The sequence below is a fragment of the Halteromyces radiatus genome (genome assembly GCF_025201355.1).
Source record: "Halteromyces radiatus strain CBS 162.75 chromosome Unknown BX664scaffold_10, whole genome shotgun sequence".
In the NCBI taxonomy this organism is placed as follows: domain Eukaryota; kingdom Fungi; phylum Mucoromycota; class Mucoromycetes; order Mucorales; family Cunninghamellaceae; genus Halteromyces; species Halteromyces radiatus.
Genome location: NW_026251696.1, coordinates 460,829 through 485,109, shown reverse-complemented (window position 1 = coordinate 485,109; position 24,281 = coordinate 460,829). Strand labels below are relative to the sequence as shown.

Below are 24,281 nucleotides of genomic sequence, written 5' to 3'. Positions count from 1 at the left end.
ATAAAAATAAGTTCTTTTATGCTCTCAATCGTAATCACTTGTTAAATATCAGTGCTTTCCATTTCAGAAAGATATAGCAAAAGATTTAACCTCGCGGTATCATGATGGCTTCCCTGTGAGTCTTTTTCTTCTCTCCCTCTCGTTTTCCCAAGATATAGCCAAAAGGCTCAAAAGTAAAAAAAAAAAAAAAAAAAAAAAATGTTTCATTTGGGAGTATGCCCTCGTTGTCGATTGATCGACGACATCTCCTGCCCATTAATGATCACACTACTCGATTATTACGTGAGGCAAAGAAAATAACAGATCATGATGTTTTCCGAAATAGAAGAGCCACAGTAAAGGGAAAAATCAGGCCCATTTCAGCCCAAATAGGTGTTTTTTTTTATTATTTTATCATACTATTTATTTCTTGAACAAAAAAAAAAAATAATAAAAAAAAAACGCTACTTCAACACATTACTTTATTACAATCCTCACCAAGGTGTACGCATTTTTTTCTTTTATATTCACCGTGTCCCGGATAGCTTTCACACTTTCGCAAACCAAAGAATAGAACATTAGATTTGCCTGCTACACACCGAAGGCCATTGTTTGGTCTTTGGTAACACAGTTCATAAATATCGTTTTTTTTGCATCGAAACCATGCTCCCAAGATAAAGAATCCATAGACTGTTTTCACACAATGTTCATCTTTACATTTAGCAATTCTCTTGACAAAACTATCTCCGATGTCGGCTAAGCACTTATCTTCGTTCACTGCTTCCACACACAAGCATTCGTAGAAAAGAGCGGTAAACAAGAAGGACAACAAAAAAATTTTAGATAAATGCATAATAAAACTTTTAATAGAAAAGGATTTTTCCTATAGGTGTATGAAAGAGAGGAAAAGATAATGTATTCATCGCAACGAGAAAAAAAAAATAAACCAATTTATATATAAAAAAAAAAGGTGGATCCCTCAAAACAAGGATGGGTGTAATGAGAACATCTACGATGCAAGGAGAATAAGAAGTTCATCCTTCTAAATAGCCTCTATTTGTAGGAACTTGAGTTATGAGCCCTTACAGATATGTATATATTCGTTTGTGAGAGCGACATTGAAAGAAGAAAGTGGATCCATCCTAAACATCTCCGATTTGCAGGATGAGCTCTATAAGCGTATGATGATTGATGACGCGTAATGTACGATGTATGATGTACGACGTGTGCTGTAAGCTGTATGATATACTCTGTATAATGATTGAATGATAGCACGATAATGGATGATGGATGATTGACCAAGGAAGCAAAAAAGGGGAGTTCATACGATATTATATTCACTGACCATCTTCCCTTTTTTTTTTTAAGTCTCCTATCATTCAAAGTCGACTGCACAAGGTAAACTTTAAAAAGAATTCTATAGAAATTCGCTATTCACCATGGATTCAATCATCGAACTTTCTAGCGACTCAAGAAACTGATGATCTGCGCATTTACAGTCAAGCATATGGTGTCAATATTTCTAGATAATTGAATATTTCATACTTGATATCTGACACTTTCCGGAATCCTTTTGGTATTTCCTGGATCAATTTAATCTCATCAATGCATTTCGTGTCACAGAGAGAAAATGATAAATTTGATTCAATGCCAGCCATCAAGGTAAAAAAAGAAAATCCTTTCAGTTTTCTTTTCTTCGCGTTTCTTTCACTTTTTTTTTTTTTTTTTTTTTTTTTTTAAAACAGGCCGGCCCAGGCTCATCGTATACTCCCCATGCTCGTAGTAACATCGTCAAGTCAAATACTAGTTGAAAAACAGCTTGGAACCATTATCGTAGAAGCAACTACAAGAAATGGTGCGATTCTTGAATGAAGAAATGGTAAAGTTAAAAAATATCTTGAAACAGCAAGGACAATAGGAGTGGCTCATCTTATTTTTTTTCTCTCTCATTTATCTTTTATTGTGATGGTGTTTTCTTCAAAATCTTTTTTTATACGGGGTTTCTCTCGCCTTTTCTCTCGTCCGTCTCCATTGAATGTCCTTTTTTTTTTTTCCGTCTCTTTGTGTCCTTCTCTCTACCTTGTTTGTCTCTTACCTGGAATCGTGTTTCTCTGTTATCATTCTCTCCTGTGGCCTTAGGTTGTTACTTCCCTTCTTTTGGTATTCTATTCTCTTCAACAAAAGTGAACAAGTTCAATTTAGTCTATACAAACGTGCCTTTTGGTTATCCCTTTGGTTCTTATCATTGATATATCAACATTGGCGGATGGCGTAACCAAGGTAACGTATATATGTTAAAAAAAAGAGAATAACATCGATCGATTATTGCTAGTTTTGTTGATTTTATCTGTAGCTTGCAAAACCTTCTTCTAGACGGTAACGATGATACAAACGTGCAATGATGTAACCAAAGTAACATGTACATGGCAAAAAAAAAAAAAAGGATAATGTTGATAGATTACTAATTTGTTGAATTTATTATAGATATAATCAAGCCAAGATTACTTGTTTTCTTCTCTCAAGTGACTCTGTTAGGTAGCTAAATTGAGGTAATTGTGTCAAATAAAGTAGTTTTACTTGAAGTGGAAGTCACAGTCTTTGTCTTTATGGTGGTTGTGGTCATGGACGTTATTACTTGCGGTTATCTGTTATTATTGTCATGTAGTATAGTGTAGCTTGTAGTACTTGTATTGATGAAATAAATTTTTTTGTATACAGCGTATTTGTACTGACGAAAATTTTATTCCATATTTTTCCCATCATGCATACTATTCAGCGAGACAATGCAGTCAAAATATTCAATAACGAAAAGATACGATTTATTTGAGAGGACGCCTCCCATCATCCATTTATCGATGACATTCTGCGCTTATTATCTACCATACTAATTGACTATTATGTACAAAAAAAAAAAAAAAGATCAAGCCCATGTCCATTTCATCCTCCATAGTGTACCTTTGTTTTACTACTTTATTTCTGAATTAAAAAATCCTTAATTGCTACTTATAGACTACATACAGCTTTATGGCAATCATCTCCTCCTCCAACTATGCATTTTCTTCTTATGTAACTGTAACTGGGTTGTGGAGACGATTCACATTCTTGCACAGTGGCGAAATAAGCTTCAACCTTCGATGAACAAGTACTAAAACCAGTCAAGCTTGAGAGTTGATAACACGACACGTAGCTCCGTACTACGCAAGCCTTCTCTAGATTTTGAAGTACTTCATCCACGCAGGATTTATCTTTACAGTTAGCAAGTTTATAGGCAGAATGAAGTCCAAGAGTGGCGAGGCAATCTACATTGACCCTTGCCTCCACAAATAAGCATTCGTAAAAAAGAACGGTAAAAAAGATGGGTAATAATAAAAATCTGTTTAAATACATAATAAAACCTGTATTAGAAAAGGATTTCCCTATCAATGTATGAAAGAGAATGATATCTTTTATTGCAAGGATAAAAAAAAATAAATCAAGCGATTTATATATTTAAAAAAAAGGTGAATCTCTCAGAAGCAAGGATAGATGCACTGGGAAAATCTACAGAGCAAGGAAAACAAAAAGTTGATCCTCCTAAACAACCTTCATTTGTAGGAGTTATGAGTCCTTACAGGTGTGTGTGTATGTATGTGTGAGAGGCATTGAAAGGGGAAAGTGAGTCCATTCTAAACTCCCCCACCCCCATTTGCAGGATGAGCCCCTATAGGTGTATGATGATCGCTGTATGCTGTATGTTGTACGTTGTAGGATGTATGACGTGTAATATGTGATGTATGATATACGATTTTTATCCGTATGATGAATGATGGATGATGAATGATGGATGATGAATGATGTATGATGGACGATGAAAATGACGGTTGACGATTACCGCCTGTCATGGAAAAAACAACGCTGGATATCAGGCATGTATAACGAAGATAAAAATAAGTTTTTGTAAAAACAATTCATCACGTTATGTATGACGTTAGATGTTCCACTTGCATCCTTTAGCGTGATCTGTCTTATATGTTATTCTTTGGTACTGATTGTTCCGTATTTTCGTTTCGATACCAAATCATATCCCTATTTTTTCCTTTTTAATTTGAAACATAGTTATATAGAGTGTGCCTCTTATTTGATACTTATAGTTCCTATTGATAGCATGGAAGATCATTATTGCATTGAGTTATCAAGATGATTATTCAATGGGTAAACATTTTGACATTCATTGATCAATAGTATATTTATTTTTTTTTTTTTTTATCTCTAGGACCGAACTATAGAGAGATAGAATAATCTTCAGAGCTCATGATTTTTATCTGTCTTTTTTTTTTTTTATCTTTCTTTTCTCTCCTGAATCAGTTTGATCTTTTTCTGGGATGAATCTCATCAATGCGTTTCGTGTCACAAGAGAAAAAATGGTGTACTTGATTCAATGCCAGCCATCAAAGGTAAAAAAGAAAATCCTCTCAATTTTCTTTTCCTCGCATTTCTTCCACTTTTTTTTTTTTTTTTTTTAAACGGCAGACTCAATCTCATCGTCTACGCCCTATACTTGTATTAACACCGTTAGGTCAAGTACTGGTTGGAGATCACTTTGAATATTATACTGTACGGTAGAAGCAACTCGAAGAAGTGATGCAATTCCTGATTGAAGAAGTGGTAAAATTTAAAAAATATCTTGAAACAACAAGGACAACACTGGTGGCTCATCTTTTTATTTTTTTTTTCTCTCTCATTGTGATGGTGTTTTCTTCAAAATCCTTTTTTACACTCGGTTGGATTCTCTCTTTCACCTTTTTCTCTCGTCCGTCTTCACTGTGGTGAATATATATATTTTTTCGATACAGTACCTTTGGTCATTCTCTACTTTATTTGTCGTTTTTCACTTGGTATGATGTTGCGTTATTATCATTCTCTCCCGTGATCTTAGATTGTTACGCCTCTTCTCGTGATACTCTACTCTCTTCAACAAAAGGTGAACAAGTCCTATTTGGTCAATACAAACATGCTTTTGATTGTCCCTCTAGTTATGGTTCTTATCATTGATACATCAACACTGGCGCAGGATGCAGCTAAAGTAACATGTATATATATAAAAGGAAATAATATCGATGGATTACTATGCATATTATTGATGTTATTTGTAGGTTTCCAGACGTCGACTATACAATAACGGTGATGTAAACATCTGGCTGTGTGTTGAGGGTAACACGTATATATATATATATATATATAAAAGAGGACAACATTGATGGATTACTACTTATTTTGTTGACTTTATCTGTAGATTGCAAATCATAGAATCAAGGCATGATTACTTAGCTAAATTGCAGTAATCGTATCAAATAAACTAGTTTTACTGGATGTGGAAGTCATGGTGTTTGATGTTCTTATGGTGATTGTAGTCGTGCTTATGGACGTTGTTGTTTACAATTATTTGTTATTATTGTCACGTAGTATAGTTATGTCGTGTGTAGTATTTGTATTGATGAAATAAAATTTTATTTTATCTACCATATTTGTATCTTTAATCTCTATCTCAGATTTTTTTTCCATCATGTATACTATTCATCGAGACGATACTGTTAAAATCGTCAATAGTAAAAACATGTCTTGTATTTTGAAGGTTACCTCATTCTTACTTTATCAATGACGTTTCCTGCCCATTAACTAATTATTACTTGTGACAAAGAAAATAAAAAAATCATGATATCTTCCAAAATGGAAGAGCCACTATAAAGGAACAAAACAAAACAAAGAAAGATCAAGCCTATTTCATGCCTCATAGATGTACTTTTTTTTATTTTTATTTTATCATACTATTTATTTTTTTTGAATAAAAAAAAAAAAAAAAAGAAAAACGCTGCTTCAACCACATATTACTTTATGGCAATCATCGTTATAAGGTATGCATTGTTTTCTTACATATCCTTCACTGTCTCCTGGATTCGATTCACAGTCTTGCAAATTGTAGAATTCAGTACCAACCTGTGACATACAGTTCTGACTAAATCCCCCCTCTTGTCTTAGGTAACACAGTTTATATTCAAATCTCGCGCAATGCTTTGTGAGCAAGAGAAAGACTTTGTACCACTTATCCCTACAGGCGTCATCTTTACAGGTATCAATTTGCGTAGCCGAACTACGGCCAACCCTAGCTAAGCAGTCTTCATCATATTTTGCTTCCACAAATAAGCATTCGTAAAAAAGAACGGTAAAGAATACCGACAATAATAAAAAGGTCTTTAAATGCATAATGATCTGATATCCCTATTGTAGAAGAGGAATAGATATACGAAAGAGAAAAAGATAATCTATTTATTCCAATGACAAAAACAAATTTATATGAAAACTGAGTCTCTTAAAACCATGATAGATCTAATGGGATCTACAAAGTAAGGACAACAAAAAGTTGGTTTCTCGTTCCTAAACAACCTCTACAAATACAGATTATGGCCCTTACAGTTGTTAAGTGTGTGCATGCGAGAGAGAGAGAGAGAGCGACATGCATGCGAGAGAGAGAGAGAGAGAGCGACATGGAAAGGAGAATGTGAATTTCTACTAAATGCCACCTATATGCAGGATGAGCTCTTACAGGAGTATGATGTATGATAGATGATCTAAAGATGACTGATTGATAATATGATAATGGATGATGACGTTACAGAGAGATCCACAAAAGTATCGACCTATTTTAGTATCATTTTTTTTTAATCCCCTCCCCTCTTGATCTATAAGTTTCTTACATTTTTTTTTTTTAAAAAAAAATGGTTTTATATCTAAAATAAATTGTAATTGTCTAAAATCATGCACATCATTTGGACAGTTTTGCGACCATGCATAAAATTTTTTTTTTCCAGAATTTTTATCAGCAATAGGACTAAACAATTTTATTGGTTAATTTTTTTTATCTAGGGGCAAGTAAAAATCTAGGGATCAGAATTCCTCTTTTTTTTTTTTTTTTTTTTTTGACAGTGTACTCTCTCATATTCCCACCAACATTGTCAAGTCAGATATGGTCGAAAAACACCTTGGATGTCATTACCGTAGGAACATCTAAAAGAACTAATGCCATTCCTGACTTGGAAGTGGTAGAAGAACATCTTGAAACAACAAGGTCAACGGACGCCTCATCCTATTCTTTTTTTTTTCTTTCTTTCTCTCTTTCAGTTATGTCTCATTGTGGTGGTGTTTCCTTCAAAATCTTTTTTTTTTCTACTTGGCTTAATTCTCCTTCTCCTTTCTCCCATCTCTCTTCATTATGGTGAGTTTTTTTTTCTGATACGTTCCGATACCTTTGGTCTTTCTCTCTACCTTATATTTGTCTCTTCCCGCTCGGTATGGTGTTTGCCTATTATCATTCTCTCTCTCTCTCTCTCTCTCTCTCCTGATCTTAGGCTGTTACTCCTCTTCTTGTGGTACTCTCCATTCTTTTCAACGGAAGTTAACAAGTTCGATTTGGTCTATACAAACATGCTTTTGATTATCCCTTTGGCTTGATTATGATTGATATATCAGTATTGATAGGGCGAATATGTATAAGGAACGATATCGATGGATTACTACTCATTTTGTTGGTCTGTGTCTTGAAAGATTATCTTTTATACAACAACGGTGATACAAACATCCAATGGTGTAACCAAAGTAACATGTACATAGAAAATAGAAAAAAAAAAAAAGAGGATGCCGTTGGTAGATTACTAATTTGTTGATTTTATTGTAGATTTACAAATCATACAATCAAGACAAGTTTGCTTGTTTTCTTCTCGGAAGTGACTTTGTTAGGTAGCCAAATTGAGGTAATTGTGTCAAATAGAGTAGTTTTATTCGACGTGGAAGTCATGGTGTTTGTCCTTATGGTGGTCGTAGTCGTGCTCATGGACGTTATTACTTGTAGTTATTTGTTATTGTTGCCATGTAGTATAGTGTAGCTTGTAGTACTTGTATTGATGAAATAAAATTTTTTTTTGGTATACAGCGTATTTGTACTGATGGAAGTTTTATTCCAGATTTTTCCCATCGTGTATACCATTTGGTGAGACAATGCTGTCAACATATTCAATATTAAAAAGATATGATTTATTTGAGAGGAGGTCCCCCATTATCAATTTATTGACGACATTCTCCCCTTAACTACCATCCTAATTGACTATTACGTACGACAAAAAAAAAAAAAAACGGGATGAAGCCTATTTCATGCTCTGTAGAAGAATGTCTTTTTATTGTTACTTTTTCATACTATCACTGCTTGGGAAAAAATCGACGCTTCAACCACATATTGCTTTAAAGCAGTTCTCTTCAGGACGTATGCATATTTTTCTAATGAATCCATGGCTGTCTCCTGGATTCGATTGGCAGTCTTGTAAATTCAAGAATTCAGCGCCATTCTGAGATGTACAGGTACTACCTGGCCTTTGATAGCACAGTTTATATTCATATATCGCGCATCTGTGCCTTACAACTAAGTCTTCAACTTGGTTCCTTATTTTCAGACAGGCTTGATCTTCTTTGCACTCAGCTTTGTACCTGACAAAAACTTTTGCAGTTCTAGCCAAGCAGGCCTGATCATAATCCGCTTCCACAAATAAGTATTCGTAAAAAAGAACGGTAAGGCATATCGGCAATAATAAAAAAGTCCTTAAATACATAATAATCTGATATTGGAGAAAAGTGAAAAAGATAATGTATTTATGGCAATTAGAAAAAATAAAATAAAAACAATTTATATAAAAAAAGGTGAATATCTCAAAAAAGGATAGATATAATGAGGACATCTACAAAGCAAGGACAGCAAAACGTTGATCTCTCTCTCCCCTAAACAATTTCCATTTGCAGGAGCTTACGCTTTGAGCCCTTACATGTGCGAAAAATTAAGAGCGAGAGAGAATGATGTTCTATAATGTATGATGATCAATAATTAATGTACGATGATCGATAATTAACGTATGATGATCGATAATTAATGTATGATGATAGATGATTAAAGTATGATGTGGATGAACGGTGTACGATAGATGATCATTAATACATTAGCTTACCATGATGATTATGATGGGTAAACATTTTTTGACATTCACTGGTATATATGTTTTCTTTATGTTTCTACTAGCAAACTGTAGAGAAATAAAGCGATTTTCAGTCCATGATTTTTTTCTGTTTTATCTTTTTTTTTTTTCTCAATCTTTTCTTTTCGATTTGAAGTCAGTCATAAAAGGAAAGTCTACTCAATTTCCTTTTCTTCGCGTTTCTTTCTTCTTTAATTCACCTTTTTTTTTTAATGGCAGACTCAAGCTCATCCCATGCTTCTATATTCGCATTAGCAATATCAAGTCGAATACTAGTTGAAGAACACTTTGAATGTTATACGATAGAAGCAGCTAGAAGAAATGGTGCGATTCCTGACTGAAGAAGTGGTAAAAGTTAAAAATATCTTGAAACAACAAGAGCAACTGGTCGCTCATCTTATATTTTTTTTCTACTTGGTTGGACTCTCTATTTTCCTTCTCTCGTCTATCTCTCGTTGTGATGGTGTTTTCCTCAAAATATCTTTTTTATACTTGGTTGGTCTCTTTCTCGCCTTTTTCTCACTTCTCTTTTCTGGTCTGGGCTGTTACTCGTCTTCCTGTGGTGCTCTCTTCAACTAAAAGTGAACAAGTTCAAATTTGGTCTATAAAAACGTGCTTTTGGTTATCCGTTGAGTTTGATTATGATTGATATATCAACACTGGCGCAGGATATAGCCAAGGTAATTTGTATAAGGAATAATATGGATGGATTGCTATGCATTTTGTTGATGTTATCTGTAGCTTGCAAGATTGTCCTCTATAGAATAACGGTGATGCAAACATCTAGTGGTATAGACAAGGTAACGTGGTATAGACAAGGTAACACGTATATAGGAAAAAAAAAAAAAGAGGGTAGCGTTAATGGATTATTATTTATTTGTTGATTTTATCTTTAAATTGCAAACCATACAATCAAGACATGATTACCTGGTTTCTTCTCTGAAGTGACTCGGTTACGTAGCCAAATTGGAGTATCTGTGTCAAATAAAACAGTTCAGCCCGAAGTGAAGATTATCATCGTTGCCCTGGTGGTGGTAGTGGCCATCCATGGATGTTATCGCTTGTAGTGTAACTGTTTGTTATTATTGTCATTCGTAGTATAGATATGTAGTCTAGTTATATAGTCTAGTTATGTAGTCTAGTTATGTAATCTAGTTTGTAGTATTTGTATGGATGAAATAAAATCCTTTTTTTTTTTTTTTTTTTTTTTTTTTTTGTATATGACATGTGTATTCAACAGTACAAAGTTGTCTTATATTTATTATGACACCTTTCACAATGGAAAAGTCCACCACAAAGAAAACAACAACAAGAACAATAACAAACATGAAGCCTATTTCAACCGTATAGATGTATTTTTTTTATTTTATCATATATTTATTTCTTGGATAGAGAACACTAATTCAAAGACACATTATTCTATGGCAATTATTGCCAATAGGTGTGCATTTTTTCTTTATATATACACGGTTATCTGGACTCGATTCACAGTCTTGCAAATTCAAGAATTGAGGGCCATCCTGTGATGTACAGGTATCACCAACTCGCTCGTTTGGTACTTGGTAACACAGCTTATATTCATATTTCCTGCAAAACTTCGTGTCCGAGATAAACCTCTTATATCGTTCTTGCACACAGGCCACATCTTTACATCTAGCAATGTCCTTGACGAAAAAATCTCCTAATCCAGCTAAACAGTTTAGGTTATACCCTGCCTCCACAAATAAGCATTCGTAAAGAAGAACGGTAAACAAGATGAGTAAGAATAAAAACCTATTTAAATACATAATAAAACCGTTTAGTTGAAAAGGAATCCGTATAGATGTAAAGAAGATAATTGTTTATTTCACGAAAAATAAAAATAAAAAATAGAACAATTTTTATATGAAAAAGTAAATCTCTCGAAAGCCAGGATGAATCTGATGGGAAAATTTACAAAGCAGGGACAACAAAAAGTTAATCTCTCGTCCTAAATAGCCCCTACAAATAGGGGTTATTGAGCCTTTGTAGGTGAGTGAGAGAGCGACATTGACAGGAGAAAGTCGATCCCCCTCTAAACGCCACCGCTTTGCAGGCTGAGCCCCTAAAGGCGTATGATGGATGATTGATCGAAGAGGCAAAGAGCTATTCACACTATATCATGTTTACTGATCATCTTTATTCTTTAAAATATTCTATCATTTATCATCGACTGTACAAGTGTTAAAAAAGGAATTTGTATGACAATTCGTTATTCATCATGGGTTCAATCATCTCTTATGTTCTAGCGACTCAAGAAACTGATGATCTGCTCATTTACTGTTAAGCATATGGTGTCAATATTTTTGAATAACTGAATATTTCATTACTTGATATCTGACACTTCCCAGAATCCTTTTGGTATTTCCTGAATCAATTTGATCTCATCAATGCATTTCGTATCAGACAAAAAAAAAAATGGTGTATTTGATTCAATGTCAGCCTTCAAAGGTAAAAAAGAAAATCCTCTCAATTTTCTTTTCTTCGCATTTCTTCCTTGTTTAATTCATTTTTTTTTTAAATGGCAGACTCAAGCTCATCGTCTACACCCTATACTCGTATCAACACCGTCAGGTCAAGTAATGGCTGGAGAACACTTTGAATATTATACTGTATGGTAGAGCGACTCGAAGAATTGATGCAATTCCTGATTGAAGAAGTGGTAAAATTTAAAAAATATCTTGAAACAACAAGGACAACACTGGTGTCTCATCTTTTTTTTTCTCTCTCTCATTGTGATGGTGGTTTCTTCAAAATATTTCTTTACACTCGGTTGGACTCTCTCTTTCGCCTTTTTCTCTCGTCCGTCTTCACTGTGGTGAATATTTTTTTTTTTTTCGTTTGGTCATTTTCTTTACCTTATTTCTCGTTTTTCACTTGGTATGATGTTGCGCTATTATTGTTCTCTCCCGTGATCTTAGATTGTTACGCCTCTTCTCGTGATACTCTACTTTCTTCAACAAAAGGCGAACAAGTTCAATTTGGTCAATGCAAACATGCTTTTGATTGTCCCTCTAGTTACGGTTCTTATCATTGATACATCAACACTGGCACATGATGCGGCTAGGGTAACATATATATATATATATATATATAAAAGGAAATAATATTGATGGATTACTATGCATTTTATTGATGTTATTTGTAGGTTGCCGGATGTCGACTATACAATAAAGGTGATGCAAATATCTAGCGGTGTATCGAAGGTAACACGTATATATAAAAAAAAGGTTGACAACATTGATGGATTATTACTTATTTTGTTGACTTTATATCTGTAGATTGCAAATCATAGAGTCAAACCATGATTACTTAGCCAAATTGCAGTAATTGTTTCAAATAAACTAGTCTTACTGGATGTGGAAGTCATGGCGTTTGATATTCTTATGGTGGTTGTAGGTGCTCATGGACGTTATTGCTTGTAGTTACTCGTTATTATTGTCACGTAGTATAATTACGCAGTTTAGTTTGTAGTATTTGTATTGATGATTAAATTTTATTTTATCTACCATATTTGTACGAAATCTCTATCTCAGATTTTTTCCATCATGTAACTATTCATCGAGACAACACTGTCAAAATAGTCAATGGTAAAGATACGTTTTGTACTTTAGAGGTTGCTCCCACCCTTGCTTTATCAATGGCGTTTCCTGCCCATTGGCTACCATACTAACTAATTGTTAATTGTGACAAAGAAAATAACAAATTATGGTATCTTCCAAAGTGGACGAGCCACTATAAAGGAGCAACAAAAAAAAAAAAAAAGATCAAGCTTATTTCATGCCCCATAGATAGATATATTTTTTTATTTTTATTTTATCATACTATTTATTTTTTTGAATAATAATAACAAAAGAAAAAAAAACGCTGCTTCAACCACACATTGCTTTATCGCAATTATCTCCAATGGGTATGCATTTTTTCCTTATATATTTACCATATCCGGGATTTGATTCACAGTCCTTCAAATTCAAGAATTCAGTACCACGCTGTGATGTACAGACGTCAAAAACTCCCTTGTTTGGTCTTTGGTAACACAGTTTATAGACATATTTGTCGCAAATCTTTGTTACCACGTTAAAGAGATGATACCGCTGATTCACACAAACTTCATCTTTACATGTAGCAATACGCTTGACAAAAAGATCTCCAAAGCCAGCTAAGCAGTTTAGATCGTACCTTGCTTCCACAAATAAGCATTCGTAAAAGAGAGCGATAGACAAGATGAGTAATAGAAAAAATCTATTTAAATACATGATATCGTATATATGAAAGAGAAATGATATTTTTATTGCAGTAGGGAAAAAACGTAAAACAATTTATAGACGTAAGGTGAATCTTAAAAATCAGGATGGATCTACAAGGCAACGACAACAAGAAGCTGATCTCGCTCCTGAACAACCATTATTTGTAGAATTTTACGCCATGAACGCCGAGGGGTACGTACAATATACGTCAGACCAACAATGGAAGGAGAAAGTGGTTCCGTCCTAAACACCCCCGGATTTGTACAATGAGGCCTTATATGTGTACGATGATCGATGTGTGCCATACGTTGCACGATCTAATTTTATGCTGTATGATGTATGAAGTATGATATATGATATATGATTGAACGAGGAAGCAAAAAGGGGAGTCCAGATGATACTATATTTACTGACCATTTTCCTTTTTTTTTTTTTTTTTTTTTTGAAGTCTGCCATCATTTGTCGTCGATTGTGCAAGGTAAGTGTTAAAAAAGGAATTGGTATGGTAATTCAGCATTAATCATGGTTGCAATAGTGATTTGCTCGTTTATTGTCAAGTAGCTCGAATATTTATGAATGACTGAATATTACATACCTGATATCTGACACTTTCCAGACTCCTTTTCTTATTTCCTAAATGGATTTGATCTCGTTAATGCATTTCGTATCAGAGAAAAAAAAAAATGGTAAATTTGATTCAATGCCAGCCATCAAGGTAAAAAAGAAAATCCTCTCAATTGTCTTTTCTTCGCATTTCTTCCTTGTTTAATTCATTTTTTTTTTAAATGGTAGACTCAAGCTCATCGTCTACACCCTATACTCGTATCAATGCCGTCAAGTCAAATACTAGTAGAAAAACAGCTTGGAACCATTGTCGTAGAAGCAACTACAAGAAATGGTAAAGTTAAAAAAATCTTGAAACAACAAGGACAATAGGAGTGGCTCATCTTATTTTTTTTTCTCTCATTTATCTTTCATTGCGATGGTGTTTTCTCAAAATCTTTTTTTATGCTCGGTTGGACTCTCTCTCTTTCGCTTGTTCTTTCGTCCGTTTTCACTGTTGTGAATATTTTTTTTTTCCGATATCTTTGGTCGTTCTCTCTATCTTATTTGTCGTTTTTCACTTGGTATGATGTTGCGCTATTATCATTCTCTCCCGTGATCTTAGATTGCTACGCCTCTTCTCGTGATACTCTATTCTCTTCAACAAAAGGTGAACAAGTTCAATTTGGTCAATACAAACGCGCTTTTGGTTATCCCTTTGATTTTAGTTATCATCGTTGATACATCACTGGTGCATGATGTAGCCAAGGCAATATGTATAAAATTAAAAAAAGGAAATAATATTGATGGATTACTATTTATTGATGTTATCTATAGCTTGCAAGATTATCGTCTATACAATAACGGCGATGTAAATATCCAAGGTAACACGTATATAGAAAAAAAAAGCTGACAACATTGATGGATTATTACTTATTTTGTTGACTTTATCTGTAGATTGCAAATCATAGAGCCAAACCACGATTATTTAGGCAAATTGCAGTAGTTGTATCAAATAAGGTAGCCTTATTCGATATGGAAGTCATGAGTGTTGTTTGATATGCTTGTGGTGGTTGTAGTCGTGCTTATGTGCGTTGTTGCTTGAAGTTATTTGTTATTATTGTCACGTAGTATAGTTATGTAGTATTTGTATTGATGAAATAAAATTTTATTTTATCTACCATATCTGTAATCTCTATCTCAGATTTCTTTCCATCATGTATAATATTCATCGAGACGATACTGTCAAAATAGTCAAGAGTAAAAACATGTCTTGTATTTTGAAGGTTGCCTCATTCTTACTTTATCAATGACGTTTCCTGCCCATTAACTAATTATTACTTGTGACAAAGAAAATAATAAAATCATGATACCTTCCAAAATGGAGGAGCCACTATAAAGGAACAAAACAAAAAAAAAAAAAAAAGATCAAGCCTATTTCATGCTCCATAGATGTACTTTTTTTATTTTTATTTTATCATACTATTTATTTTTTTGAATAAAAAAAAAAAAAAACGAAAAAAGCTGCTTCAACCACACATTACTTTAAAACAATCCTCGGCATACGGAATGCATTTTTTTCTTTTATATTCACCGGATCCTGGACTTGATTCACAGTCCTTCAAATTGAAGAATCCCTCACCAGGCTCTGATGTACAGTTGACAAAAGCTCCCTTGTTCGGTCTTTGGTAACACAGTTTATAGTCATATTTGTAGCAAAGCTTTGTTGCCGCGTTAAAGATCTGATACCCCTTGTTCACACAAGCTTCATCTTCACATTTAGCAACGCTCTTGACCAAAAGATCTCCAAGGTTAGCTAAGCAGTTTAGATTGTACTTTCCTTCCACAAATAAGCATTCGTAAGAGAGAGCGATAGACAAGATGAGTAACAGCAAAAATCTATTTAAATACATAATATCTCAGAAAAGAATATATGAAAGAGAAATGATATTTTTATTGTAGTAGGGAAAAAAAAAGGTAGAACAATTTATAATAAGATGAATCTTAAAAACCAGGATGGATCTACAATTTTAGAAGCTGATCTCCCAACTCCTATTTGCAGAATTTTACGCTACGAGCGCCTAGGGGTTGCATACGTGCGTACGTCAGACCAACAATGGAAGGAGAAAATGGATCCATCTGAGATGCCAGATGAGCCCCCTATAGGTGTGAAATGATCGATGGGTGCTGTACGACATATGGTGGATGATTGAACGAGGACGCAAAAAGAGGAGCTCAGACGACACTATATTTACTGATCATTTTCCTTTTTTTTTTTTTGAAGTCTGTCATTATTTATCATCGATTGTGCAAAGTAAGTGGTAAAAAAGGAATCAATATTCATCATGGATGCCATGGTGATTTGCTCGTTTACTGTTAAGTAGCTCGAACATTTCTGAATAACAGAATATTTCATACTTGATATCTGACACTTTGCGGAATCCTTTTCATATCTCTAAAACGAATTTGATCTCATCAATGCATTTCGTGTCACAAGAGAAAAAATGGTGTATTTGATTCAATGCCAGCTATCAAGGTAAAAAAAAGAAAATCCTCTCAATTTTCTTTTCTTCTCATTTCTTTCACTTTTTTTTTTTAAATGGCAGACTCAATCTCATCATCTACGTCCTATACTCGTATCAATCAACACCGTCAGGTCAGGTACTGGTTGGAGAACACTTTGAATATTATACTGTACGGTAGAAGCAACTCGAAGAACTGATGCAATTCCTGATTGAAGAAGTGGTAAAAGTTAAAAAATATCTTGAAACAACAAGGACAACACTGGTGGCTCATCTTTCTCTCTCTCTCTCTCTCTCTCTCTCTCTCTCTCTCTCTCTCTCTCTCTCTCTCTCTCTCTCTCTCTCTCTCTCTCTCTCTCTCTCTCTCTCTCTCTCTCTCTCTCTCTCTCTCTCTCTCTCTCTCTCTCTCTACTTGATTGGATTCTCTTTTTCCTTTCTCTCATCTATCTCTCATTGTTTTGATCTTTTTTTTTCGAAATGTTTTTTTTTTTTATACTCGACTGGATTCTGTCTCTCCTTTTCTACTTTCTTGTGGTGTTTTCGTCAATATCTCTTTCTTGCGTTGTTGGTCGATGTTCCTTGTCTCTTCCCACTCAGTATGACACTTCTCTACTCTCATTCTCTCCCGTGGTCTTAGGCTGTTACTCCTCTTCTTGTGGTACTCTCTTCAACAAAAAGTGAACAAGTTCAATTTAGTGCATAGAAACATTCTTTTGGTTGCCCCACTGGTTCTTATCATTGATATATCAACGCTGGCGCATGATGCAGTTAAGGTAACACGTATATATATAAAAAGAAAATAATATCGATGGATTGATATGTATTTTATTGATGTTATTTGTAGTTTGCCAGATGTCGACTATACAATAACGGTGATGTAAATATCTAGCTGTATGTTGAAGGTAACACGTATATAGAAAAAAAAAAAAAGAGGATAACATTGATGGATTACTACTTATTTTGTTGGCTTTATCTGTAGATTACAAACCATACAACCGAGCCAAGATCGATGACTTTCTTCAGTGAAATGACTCTATTAGATGACCAAATTGAAGTACTTGTATCAAACAAAACAATTACGGTTGTAATTGTGCTCGTCGTCGCTTGTAGTATACTTACGTAGTAGTATAGATTGTAGTATCTCATTGATGAAATAAACTCCTTCCTTATGTGTAGCATATTTGTACTGATGAAATATAACTCACAAGAATGAGGCTTTTATTTACAATTACATATTCCAAAATGGAAAAGCCCTTTGGAAAAAAAAAGGAAAGGTTAATCCCATTTCACAGGTTACTTTTTATTTTACTGCTAGCTTTCTGGACAAAAAAAAAATTAACTACTGCTTGTGCCACATATCACCTTATGGCAGTCATCGTTAACAGGTGTACATTGTCTTTTAATGTAATTAAAATTGGGGTTTGGAGACGACTCACAGTCTTGCAAGGTAGAGAAGACATCACTTTCCTGTGTTGTACAACCGCCGCCAAGAAGTGAGTTACTTGCTGTTTGATAACACATTTTATATTCTGGAATCAAACATCTCTCTGCGGTAAAGACTTGTCGTACTTCTTCCACACAGGATTCTTCGCGACAGTTTCTAATTTGATCGATGAAACCCTTTCCAGTTTTGGCCAAGCAGTCCAAATCGTACAATGCTTCAATAAATACGCATTCGTAAGAAAGAATGGTAAGCAATACCAATAAAAAAGTATTTAAATACATAATAAAACCGTTTAGTAGAAAAGGAATCCGTATAGATGTAAAGAAGATAATTGTTTATTGCACTGAAAAATAAAAATAAAAAAAAAAATAGAACAATTTATACGAAAAAGTAATTCTCTCAAAAACCAGGATGAATATGATGGGAAAATTTACAAAGCAGGGACAACAGAAAGTTAATCTCTCATCCTAAATAGCCCCTATTTGTAGGGGTTTACGTTATAAGCCCTTGCAGGTGAGAGAGAGAGAGAGAGAGAGCGACATTGACAGGAAAAAGTCGATCCCCCCCTTAAACGCCACCGTTTTCCAGGCTGAGCCCCTAAAGGGGTATGATGGATGATTGATCGAAGAGGCAAAGAGCTGTTCACACTATATCATGTTTACTGATCATTTTTATTCTTTGAAATATTCCATCATTTATCATCGACTGTACAAGTTAAGCGTTAAAAAAGGAATTCGTATGGCAATTTGTTATTCATCATGGGTTCAATCTTCTGTTATGCTCTAGCGACTCAAGAAACTGATGATCTGCTCATTTACTGTTAAGCATATGGTGTTCAATATTCTTGAATAATTGAATATTTCATACTCTAATGATGCTTTGCGAAATCCTTTTCATATTTTCTAAACGAATTTGATCTCATCAATGCATTTCGTGTCACAGAGAAAAAATGGTGTATCTGATTCAATGCCAGTCAACAAGATAAAAAAGAAAATCCTCCCAATTTTCTTTTCTTCGCATTTCTTTCACTTTTTTTTTTTAATGGCAGACTCAAGCTCTTCTTCAACGTCCTATACTCGTAGCAACACCGTCAGGTCAAGTACTGGTTGGAGAACAACATGAATATTATACTGTACGATAGAAACAACTCGAAGAACTGATGCAATTCCTGATTGAAGAAGTGGTAAAAGTTAAAAAATATCTTGAAACAACAAGGTCTTTTTTCCTTTCTCTCATCTATCTCTCATTGTTTTAGTCTTTTTTTTTTCAAAATCTCTTTTTTTATACTCGACTGGATTCTGTCTCTCCTTTTCTTTCGTCTATCTCACATTGTTGTAGTGTTTCCGTCAATATCTCTTTACTGCATCGTTGGTCTTTATCTTCTTTGTCGTTTTTCACTTGATATGGTGTTTCACTATTATCATTCTCTCCCGTGGTCCTAGATTGCCGTTCCCTCCTTCTTTTGGTACTCTATTCTCTTTTACAAAAGTTGAACAAGTTCAATTTGATCTATACCAAACGTGCTTTTGGTTATCCCTTTGGTTCTTATCATTGATATTTTGACGGATGACAAGGTAACATATATATATATATATTAAAAAAAGAGAATAACACTGATTGATTACTACTCTTTTCGTTGATTTTATCTGTAGCTTGCAAGATTGTCCTCTATACAATAACGTGAAATACTCAACGATGTAACCAAAGTAACACGTATATAGAAAAAAAAAAAAGGATAGCATTGAGGAATTACTAATTTGTTGATTTACTGTAGATTGCAAATCATATAGTCAAGCCAAGGTTACCTACTTTCTCCACTGGAGCGACTCCGTTGGCAATTGAAGTAGTTATACCAAATAAAATGGTCGACCCGAAGTGAAATTTGTGATCGCTGCCCTGGTGGGGTGATTCATGGATATTATCGCTTGTAATGTAATTATTTGTTATTATTGTCAGGTAGTATAGTTATGTAGTCTAGTTATGTAGTATAGTTTGTGGTATTTGTATGGATAAAATAAAATCCTTTTTTTTTTTTTTTTTTTTTTTTTTTTTTTTTTTTGTCTGTGGCATATGTATTCAATAGTAAAACGATATATTATATTTGGGAGGATGTCCTCATTGTCCATTTACTGACGACTATCCTGCTCATTAATGACTATATTGATCGACTATTACGTACGACAAAGAAAATAGCAAATTAGGATGTCTTTCGCAATGGAAAATTCATCACAAAGAAAACAACAAGATCAAGCCTATTTCAACCCTATAGATGTATTTTTTTTTATTTTATCATATATTTATTTCTTGGATAAAAAAAAAAAACGCTAATTCAAAGACACATTAATTTATGGCAATCATCTTTATAAGGTATGCATTGTCTTCTTACATAACTAAAATTGTCTTTTGGATGCGCTTCGCATTCTTGCAAACTAGAGAATTTATGACCGACCTGTGAGACACATTTACCACCAATGAATGCGAATTTTTGTAGTTGATAACACATTTTATACTCGGGGATCATACAAAGACCTTTTGCTGTCTTGCCATATACTTGTTGCAGTTGTTGTATACAGTTCTCATCTTTACAGGAAGCAAAAGCATCGATATAAAGATGTCCCAGTTTATCTAGACAGTCTAGTTTGTACTTTGCTTCCACAATGTTGTAAAAAAGAATAGTAAGCAGGATCGGAAAAAATCTCTTTAAATACATAATAGTAATAAAGAAAAAAAAATAGAGTCGAAAAGGATGTCGCTATAGTAAGTATATGATGTAGTTATTGCAATGGGATAAAATATATAAAAAAGGTAAGGTCATTTATATGAAAAAAAAGGAAGAAGAATATCTCAAAACCAAGGGGAATGAGAAGATCAACAAAACAAAGACAACAAAGTTTGATGTCTCTCCTAAACAACCTTATAAGAATTTACGATGTCAACTCCTTACTGGTAGGTGTGTAAACGATATTGAGAAGGCCGATCCCTCCTAAACACCCGTTATTTGCAGGACGACGCCTTATCGGCGTATGATGATAGATAATTGATGATCAGTGATTGGTAATCGATGATGGATATGATGGATACTGGATGATCGATGATTATCACCATTTCTAAAACAAAAGATTTTACAACCCACACCTTCCAAAAAACCTGTAGTCGACACAAAAAAAAAAAAAAAAAAAAAAAAAAAAAAAAAAAAAAAAAAAAAAAAAAAAAAAAAAAAAAACAGAAATCTATAATCACACTTGACTACAAAATGTTTATTTAAAAAAAAAGTTGGAATAGAATATGAAATGATGACACTAAGTAACTAACTAAATAAGAGAGATTCTAGTCCGTACTAGGCCACCTCGAAAGTTCTTGATAGGTTGTGGAGATTGTTGAAGTCGTCTGAATGCTTCATGGATATGTTCTGGTAATAATGGCGTTTGTTCGGTGGTGGGTAATGAAAAAAGTCCATTGTTTTCGTCTTCATCTTTTTTTTCTTTACTATCTTGCGTTTCTACTATTGATTCTGTTGTTGATTCTGTTGTTTCATTATTGTTGTTGGGTGTTTGATCATCCGGTTGATTTAGTTGTTGTTGTTGTTCATCGTTCTTCTTCTTCTTCTTTTCGCCGCTATCACCACTATCGTCTTCCTCCTCGTCCTTCCTTTTTCGTTTCATCCCTAGACTTATGGCTTCTTCTTCTTTCTTGCCATCCGCTTCCATTAAGTCCCGTTTGATCTGTAACGCCATGGAGGTCAATTTGGATACCATTTCATAAGTTAAGAAACCCAGGCTATCGATGATATCATCATTTGGCTTGACTTCTACAAAAGCACTGACATTTGCCCATTCTCGAAACCGTTTGCTCTTTCGATAAGTAAATGATGCTTGTCGACATTCCGAGTAGTGAACATATTCTTCACGAGTCATGGCTCTTGTCACTTCATCTGCATGCCGTAATCGTTGAATCGAGTCATTGTAGGCTTCCAGTTCATCCTCATCGTCTGATTCTTCCTCCGGGTTGCTTGGTTTAATAATCATATCTGAGAATTGATTCACTAATTCCCATGGTAATTTGATAATACTACGATGTAATTTGCCTAATAAAACATGTGCAAGTTAATAAGAATATATATATTAAAAGAAATTGTTTACCGTCTCTACCAGCACTTGTATCTTCCATCATATCTTCTACAGGATCGCCAGATCCATCCTTGGTATTCTTGCGTACATCTTTCCAACTGAGAAATGATCTTAACCGATTGACTTTGGCACGGTCATGACGCATTAAAAAAATAAGATCTTCTGCACTGAGGTACCTTGAGTTTCTCCGTGAAGCTTGTGCTGATGCTTGAATGACCTTAAAAAAAAAAAAAAGTCAGTATTGGGTAATCCATCTATAAGAAGGGACAATTTACAATTTCAATGACTTGCGATCGTATGATATCTTCAACTAGAGTGGTGGTCTCTGGTAATGGATCGGATACTTCACCAAACACAAACATCATTTGTTGGATTTCACTTTGGAAACGGTATTTCGACTACAAGAATATATTTTAAAAAAAGAAAATACGACTTTGAGTAAAACATGGATAATGATAATTGGCTTAATAGATTATTATTGCTGAATACATTCAATTCCTTCTTTTTATTCTTGTCAGTTCTATTACCCTTTTCACTTCTACAGACATGATATCCCTGTTGTGCAAACGAATTGATATATTATAGAAAAGAAAAAAAAAAAAAGGAAAGAAAGAATAGATAAAAAAAAATGGAGCTTTCACATTTTTTTTTTTTTACCCTCCACCCAAAAATGTACAAAACCAGGTTTCAGACCCAGCGAGGATTTATTACATGATCAAAATACAAGACTCTTTATTATAATGCTATAAACACGGGAAGAATATTGATAATAATACTAAATTAGACGAAGGATTATGATGATGTTGTTGATGATGATGATGATGATAAACTACAAAAACCTTGACGAACCAATTTGACAAAGAGGAACGGATCACAATGTTGTTGTAAATCTTTTACTAGATCATTCAAATTAGGTAGCATAGGATTACATTCTGGCACTAAGATTAAAAAAAAAAAGTCAATAGATTAGAAGCATTTACATAGATATATATTTATACCTTGATAGGAGCCTTTTGTCATATGCAAAACAAAAGAGAATACCTTGTCAGGTTGATCTTTATCTATTAAAGTGAAATCAAACTTTAAATAGTTTTCTATAATTATAATAAGAGAATCAGTGTTTGATCATCGTTATTCCTTTCATTTACCTTTCAAAGCATGAATGGTCAGGCCTGTTTTCTTGATACACGCTTCTAATTCCGGTCGATTTTGTCGTTGTTGCTTATCAAGATTTCGTTTACTTGCTTCCAGAGCTAAGATTGATGTTAATCACTTTTTTTTTGTTTTATATATATATATATAAATTACCTGTTTGTTGCCTTGAGATTTTTTGTTTCAATTCTTGATGATCCTTTCTTGCTTGTTTTACTTTGACTTCCAAATCGTTGTTTTGTTCCTTATGCTGTCGAATCTCTGTTTCCAATATAGCTAGTTGTTCTTTCATAGCCGGTAATTCTAATAAAAAAAAGAACAAGAAAAAAAAAAGTCGCGTTAGATTTCCACATGTGTATTCTCTTTTTTTTTTTTTTGATAACATACTTGTTTCATAATACTCTTTGTCCTTTTCGCGTTCTTTTATGGAAGCTCTTAGAGTTTCAATGGTATCTATAATGAGAAGTTAAAACACAAAGAAAAAAAAGAAGATGGAATTTTACCTTGTGTGGTGGTGATCATTTGTTTTTTCTGTTGTATAGTAGTATTGTGTGCATTGATTATCTTGTCAATATAAGGATCAGGTTTCGTAGATAAATAAGCAATATCTTCTTTCAATGCATGAAGATCTTTCTGAAAGGAAGGTAGTTTGATCGTCGACTCTGATTGACTATCCATGGTTTATGTGTTGAATATATATAAAAAGAGAGGGGACAAGGAAAGAAATGAAAAAAGGACGGAATTCAATCTCAGTTGAATGGTTTTTTAGGACGTACTTATTTTCTGTCGACGGCTAAATTGGCGGCTTCGGGAAATTTTTATCCGAAATCTTTTTAAGGGTGACTCCTCCTTTTTTTTTTTTCTTTCACTCTTTTTCTTCACTTTTCTTTTTTTTTTTTTTTTTTGTATTGACCTTAGTCTTAGTATATCATTTTAGTAGTGTTTATTAGTCTTTAGTAGTTAAACTTTTATTCAATAAAGACTTTACTTTTATTGAAATCACTTCATTACATGTCAATCAATTGATTCCATCTTCGAATGTACTTTTTTTTTTTTTTTACATGCGAATGCATTCCTTTTTATTTTTTTTTTATAGATAAAGTATGAAATACGCAAATACGATAAAGACGAAAGAAAATTGTGTGATACTATATTAGTGTTGTTGACGGTTTAAACGACGGAATTGACGCGGGTGTTGG

At 33.8% G+C, this 24,281-nt stretch overlaps 11 protein-coding genes across 11 annotated transcripts; 2 read left to right on the top strand and 9 right to left on the bottom strand.

Annotated features, from left to right (window-relative positions):
• Positions 1 to 41: 41 nt before the first annotated feature.
• On the bottom strand, positions 42 to 945 carry BX664DRAFT_369235 (uncharacterized protein; the record flags this gene model as incomplete). Its single annotated transcript, XM_051548606.1, has 2 exons — positions 511 to 945; positions 42 to 166 (listed from the first exon to the last, which is right to left on the bottom strand). Exons 1-2 carry the CDS (start codon positions 830 to 832, stop codon positions 42 to 44), a joined length of 447 nt encoding a protein of 148 aa, XP_051396328.1. The 5' UTR covers positions 833 to 945.
• Positions 946 to 2,552: 1,607 nt separating this feature from the next.
• BX664DRAFT_318152 (uncharacterized protein) lies at positions 2,553 to 3,366 on the bottom strand (the record flags this gene model as incomplete). The annotated part of the gene is made up of 2 exons (XM_051542784.1): positions 2,553 to 2,624; positions 2,998 to 3,366. 2 exons carry the CDS (start codon positions 3,364 to 3,366, stop codon positions 2,553 to 2,555), a joined length of 441 nt encoding a protein of 146 aa, XP_051396327.1.
• A 1,013-nt stretch (positions 3,367 to 4,379) lies between these two features.
• On the top strand, positions 4,380 to 5,010 carry BX664DRAFT_353396 (uncharacterized protein; the record flags this gene model as incomplete). Its single annotated transcript, XM_051547703.1, has 3 exons — positions 4,380 to 4,412; positions 4,489 to 4,577; positions 4,812 to 5,010. The coding sequence occupies 3 exons, from the start codon at positions 4,380 to 4,382 to the stop codon at positions 5,008 to 5,010; spliced, it is 321 nt and encodes a 106-aa protein (XP_051396326.1).
• An 822-nt stretch (positions 5,011 to 5,832) lies between these two features.
• On the bottom strand, positions 5,833 to 6,502 carry BX664DRAFT_318150 (uncharacterized protein; the record flags this gene model as incomplete). The annotated part of the gene is made up of 2 exons (XM_051542783.1): positions 5,833 to 6,234; positions 6,428 to 6,502. 2 exons carry the CDS (start codon positions 6,500 to 6,502, stop codon positions 5,833 to 5,835), a joined length of 477 nt encoding a protein of 158 aa, XP_051396325.1.
• Positions 6,503 to 10,432: 3,930 nt separating this feature from the next.
• On the bottom strand, positions 10,433 to 10,816 carry BX664DRAFT_318149 (uncharacterized protein; the record flags this gene model as incomplete). The annotated part of the gene is made up of 1 exon (XM_051542782.1): positions 10,433 to 10,816. One exon carries the CDS (start codon positions 10,814 to 10,816, stop codon positions 10,433 to 10,435), a length of 384 nt encoding a protein of 127 aa, XP_051396324.1.
• Positions 10,817 to 11,437: 621 nt separating this feature from the next.
• Positions 11,438 to 12,476, top strand: BX664DRAFT_389184 (uncharacterized protein; the record flags this gene model as incomplete). Its single annotated transcript, XM_051549524.1, has 6 exons — positions 11,438 to 11,498; positions 11,576 to 11,626; positions 11,669 to 11,709; positions 11,969 to 12,115; positions 12,196 to 12,253; positions 12,329 to 12,476. The coding sequence occupies 5 exons, from the start codon at positions 11,438 to 11,440 to the stop codon at positions 12,238 to 12,240; spliced, it is 345 nt and encodes a 114-aa protein (XP_051396323.1). The 3' UTR covers positions 12,241 to 12,253; positions 12,329 to 12,476.
• A 2,890-nt stretch (positions 12,477 to 15,366) lies between these two features.
• BX664DRAFT_369224 (uncharacterized protein) lies at positions 15,367 to 15,750 on the bottom strand (the record flags this gene model as incomplete). The annotated part of the gene is made up of 1 exon (XM_051548605.1): positions 15,367 to 15,750. One exon carries the CDS (start codon positions 15,748 to 15,750, stop codon positions 15,367 to 15,369), a length of 384 nt encoding a protein of 127 aa, XP_051396322.1.
• A 1,103-nt stretch (positions 15,751 to 16,853) lies between these two features.
• On the bottom strand, positions 16,854 to 17,574 carry BX664DRAFT_342754 (uncharacterized protein). The gene is made up of 3 exons (XM_051547207.1): positions 17,339 to 17,574; positions 17,204 to 17,261; positions 16,854 to 17,132 (listed from the first exon to the last, which is right to left on the bottom strand). The coding sequence occupies exons 1-2, from the start codon at positions 17,536 to 17,538 to the stop codon at positions 17,219 to 17,221; spliced, it is 243 nt and encodes an 80-aa protein (XP_051396321.1). The 5' UTR covers positions 17,539 to 17,574; the 3' UTR covers positions 16,854 to 17,132; positions 17,204 to 17,218.
• A 120-nt stretch (positions 17,575 to 17,694) lies between these two features.
• On the bottom strand, positions 17,695 to 18,084 carry BX664DRAFT_318143 (uncharacterized protein; the record flags this gene model as incomplete). Its single annotated transcript, XM_051542781.1, has 1 exon — positions 17,695 to 18,084. One exon carries the CDS (start codon positions 18,082 to 18,084, stop codon positions 17,695 to 17,697), a length of 390 nt encoding a protein of 129 aa, XP_051396320.1.
• A 3,030-nt stretch (positions 18,085 to 21,114) lies between these two features.
• On the bottom strand, positions 21,115 to 22,295 carry BX664DRAFT_367201 (transcription initiation factor IID, 18kD subunit-domain-containing protein; the record flags this gene model as incomplete). Its single annotated transcript, XM_051548559.1, has 3 exons — positions 21,115 to 21,887; positions 21,952 to 22,147; positions 22,206 to 22,295. 3 exons carry the CDS (start codon positions 22,293 to 22,295, stop codon positions 21,115 to 21,117), a joined length of 1,059 nt encoding a protein of 352 aa, XP_051396319.1.
• Positions 22,296 to 22,640: 345 nt separating this feature from the next.
• BX664DRAFT_342748 (chromosome segregation protein Spc25-domain-containing protein) lies at positions 22,641 to 23,808 on the bottom strand. The gene is made up of 6 exons (XM_051547206.1): positions 23,586 to 23,808; positions 23,470 to 23,535; positions 23,239 to 23,385; positions 23,079 to 23,183; positions 22,929 to 23,024; positions 22,641 to 22,868 (listed from the first exon to the last, which is right to left on the bottom strand). The coding sequence occupies exons 1-6, from the start codon at positions 23,758 to 23,760 to the stop codon at positions 22,723 to 22,725; spliced, it is 735 nt and encodes a 244-aa protein (XP_051396318.1). The 5' UTR covers positions 23,761 to 23,808; the 3' UTR covers positions 22,641 to 22,722.
• Positions 23,809 to 24,281: the final 473 nt, after the last annotated feature.